The 2,401-nt window shown below is 50.2% G+C and overlaps 1 protein-coding gene across 1 annotated transcript in view; it reads left to right on the forward strand.

The window, feature by feature from the left end:
- Sez6 (seizure related 6 homolog) overlaps positions 1 to 2,401 on the forward strand; it is a 50,173-nt gene that overhangs the window by 2,307 nt on the left and 45,465 nt on the right. Inside the window, exons 2-3 of the mRNA XM_033762737.1 lie at positions 1,727 to 1,816; positions 2,089 to 2,218. Of these exons, the coding sequence (XP_033618628.1) occupies positions 1,727 to 1,816; positions 2,089 to 2,218 (220 nt within the window). The remainder of the gene's footprint in view (positions 1 to 1,726; positions 1,817 to 2,088; positions 2,219 to 2,401) is intronic.

The following is a 2,401-nucleotide window of genomic DNA, read 5'->3' on the forward strand; positions in this document are numbered from 1 at the left end:
TGTGTGTGTGTGTGTGTGTGTATTCCAAGAAGAATGGGCCCCTTGGAGGGTATGGGGGAAATGGTGCTTGACAAAAATTCTACTGCTTCCTGAGTTGGCCCAGGCTCTGCCTCAATCTAACCGGCAGCCTATTACATAGAAGCCATGTTGAGCATCTTTAAGAAGGAGGGACAGCACAGAGGCATAGTTATTCCCCCCACGCAGTGCAAAACCATTCTTTGAGCTCAGGGCAGAATCCCATATTCTGGGGCTTGTATTCTCCAGTGAAACACCTGCCCCTCCGGCGCACGTGCGCCTGAATGCCTATGTGAGTTCAAGCAGCAGGGAAAGTGACGGGGAAAGTTCTAGATGGTTCCTCTCACTCTCCTTCTTCCAGATAGTGCCCTGCCCATCAAGAGCCCAGCCATAGGGGTGTCAAATGAACCTGTCACCTACCTCCAAAATATCATGAATCATCCTGGCATACAATGGTCATTGTCCCTGGGTCATCATCACCTCCCATCCAAGTTGCCTAGTCCTGAGCGATCCTGGAAAGAGCTCAGAAAAACCTTCAAGGAAGATAAGAGGAATCTTGTGACATTTGCCTGTATTTCTGTTTCTGTGCCATTCCCCAATTCTGTGAGCAACTCTGGTTTTTCCTTCCCTCTGTGCCTTCTTTGCTGGCTTTCTCTCCTCACCTCTGATCCTTTCATCAACATCTCCCCCTTCTTGCCATCCTCCTGCTACTGCTCTTTTTCCTCAGCTTCTCAAAACTACTGTCCAAAAATCCTCTCCCAGCATGTCTCTTGGCTAATTCCACACGCCACCTGCCTGCTGCTTGGGAATCTTACAGCAGTCAAGGCAGCTCCCTAGAGCCCACAAGAGGATCTGGATAGAATCCCTGAAGCAGAGCTGGAAGACTGTGAGGACCATAAGGTCCAAAAATACTCGCTGAGGAGTGAGACTTAAGAGCAGAAGTTCTGCCATCAGCTTCTAGGACAAGTCTGGGAAAATCACAGGGCATTGGCTGAGGTCTGGGCCAAAACTAAGCTCAGAGCTGCCCTCCTCTCAGGAGCCAAGTTCAGCCTTTGTCTTTCATTACAGGGAATAATAAACATCAGCCACAAGGTCATGTCCTGTGGTGTCCACTGAAGCTCGCTCTACATGTGAGCCCAACTATGGACCCCTGGCAGCCTCAAGGATGGTACAACTGTGACTGGTCCCCTTACTGACCTCCGACTCATTGGGGCTCCTTAACCCAAGCAAAGCCCCGGAAGTTCATTTTTTCCATGTCATCAAATGGTACAGCTTTTTTGGCTACTCCCTTGGGCCTCCTTCAAGTCTCCATCTACAGCAATCCTAAAGGACTGGAGTTGTAGCTCAGTAGTAGAGCACTTGCCTACCATGTGTGAAGCTCCTGGGTTCAATTGATGATGAGATGATGATGATGATGAGATGATGATGATGATGATGATGATGCCAGGCATGGTGGTGCACACTCGTAATCCCAGGATTCTGGGAGGCTGAGCTAGGAGGATTAAAAATTCAAGCCCAACCGGAACAAAGAGCTTAGTGCCTTAGTGAGACCTTGTCTCAAAATTTAAAGTTAAAAAGGGTCTGGGGGTGGAATTCAGTGTGAAGGCCTTGAGTTCAATTCCCAGTACTGCACCACAAAAAATAAAAATAAGTACATTTTTAAAAAATTCCTAGAGCCCCTCCCCTATTCTTGTTCCATTTTGTCTACCAGCTCCAGGAGCCTGAACAGTATCGGCATGAAGGATCTGGACCGAAGGCTCTGGCTGTCACTGTGCTGCTCTGGACCCATAGAGGAGACAAGGCAAGATCCTGGACAACCAGTGTTGCTTGGGGACCTTGGATACTACCTTCAGTTCCCCACAGGTTGGCCCAGGTTACCTCCTGCCAAGTGGAGAATTTCTCCCCGGGACACAAGTGCCACTGGCTTTTAACTATAATATCAGGATAATTAAGCTTTTCTGTGCACACAGTTTGCTGCTGATGCAGCTGCCTGGAGCCCTGGCATTTATTGAGCACAAAGTAATAATTTATTGTCCTTTGTACGCTCAAAAGCCATCTTCATTATCGGCCCAGGATGGAGCTCACAAGGGCACGCGGGCCTCACCAGCTGCCTCACTCAGAGATGTCTTCCCACTTCACCCTTGGCACCCTCAGGTAGCAGTATGGGGTGGAGAGAGGGTGGTCTCTCACGTGGAGAGTCAAGGTAAATTCTACCACCTTAGCAGATTGCTCATGGGGAGAGGGTGGCAGGCTTGGTTGGGCGTGGGCAGAGCGGAAGGGCGGGGGCCGTTCGCCCTCACTAGTAGGGCAATCCTTCCCCAGAGCAGGCGGTGGCGCGGGCTCCTGTGCTCCTGCCTCTGGGTGTCTGCGCCTTTGCTTGAGACTT

This window comes from Fukomys damarensis, unplaced genomic scaffold (genome assembly GCF_012274545.1).
Source record: "Fukomys damarensis isolate Sample0158 unplaced genomic scaffold, DMR_v1.0_HiC HiC_scaffold_13, whole genome shotgun sequence".
Taxonomy (NCBI): Eukaryota; Metazoa; Chordata; class Mammalia; order Rodentia; family Bathyergidae; genus Fukomys; species Fukomys damarensis.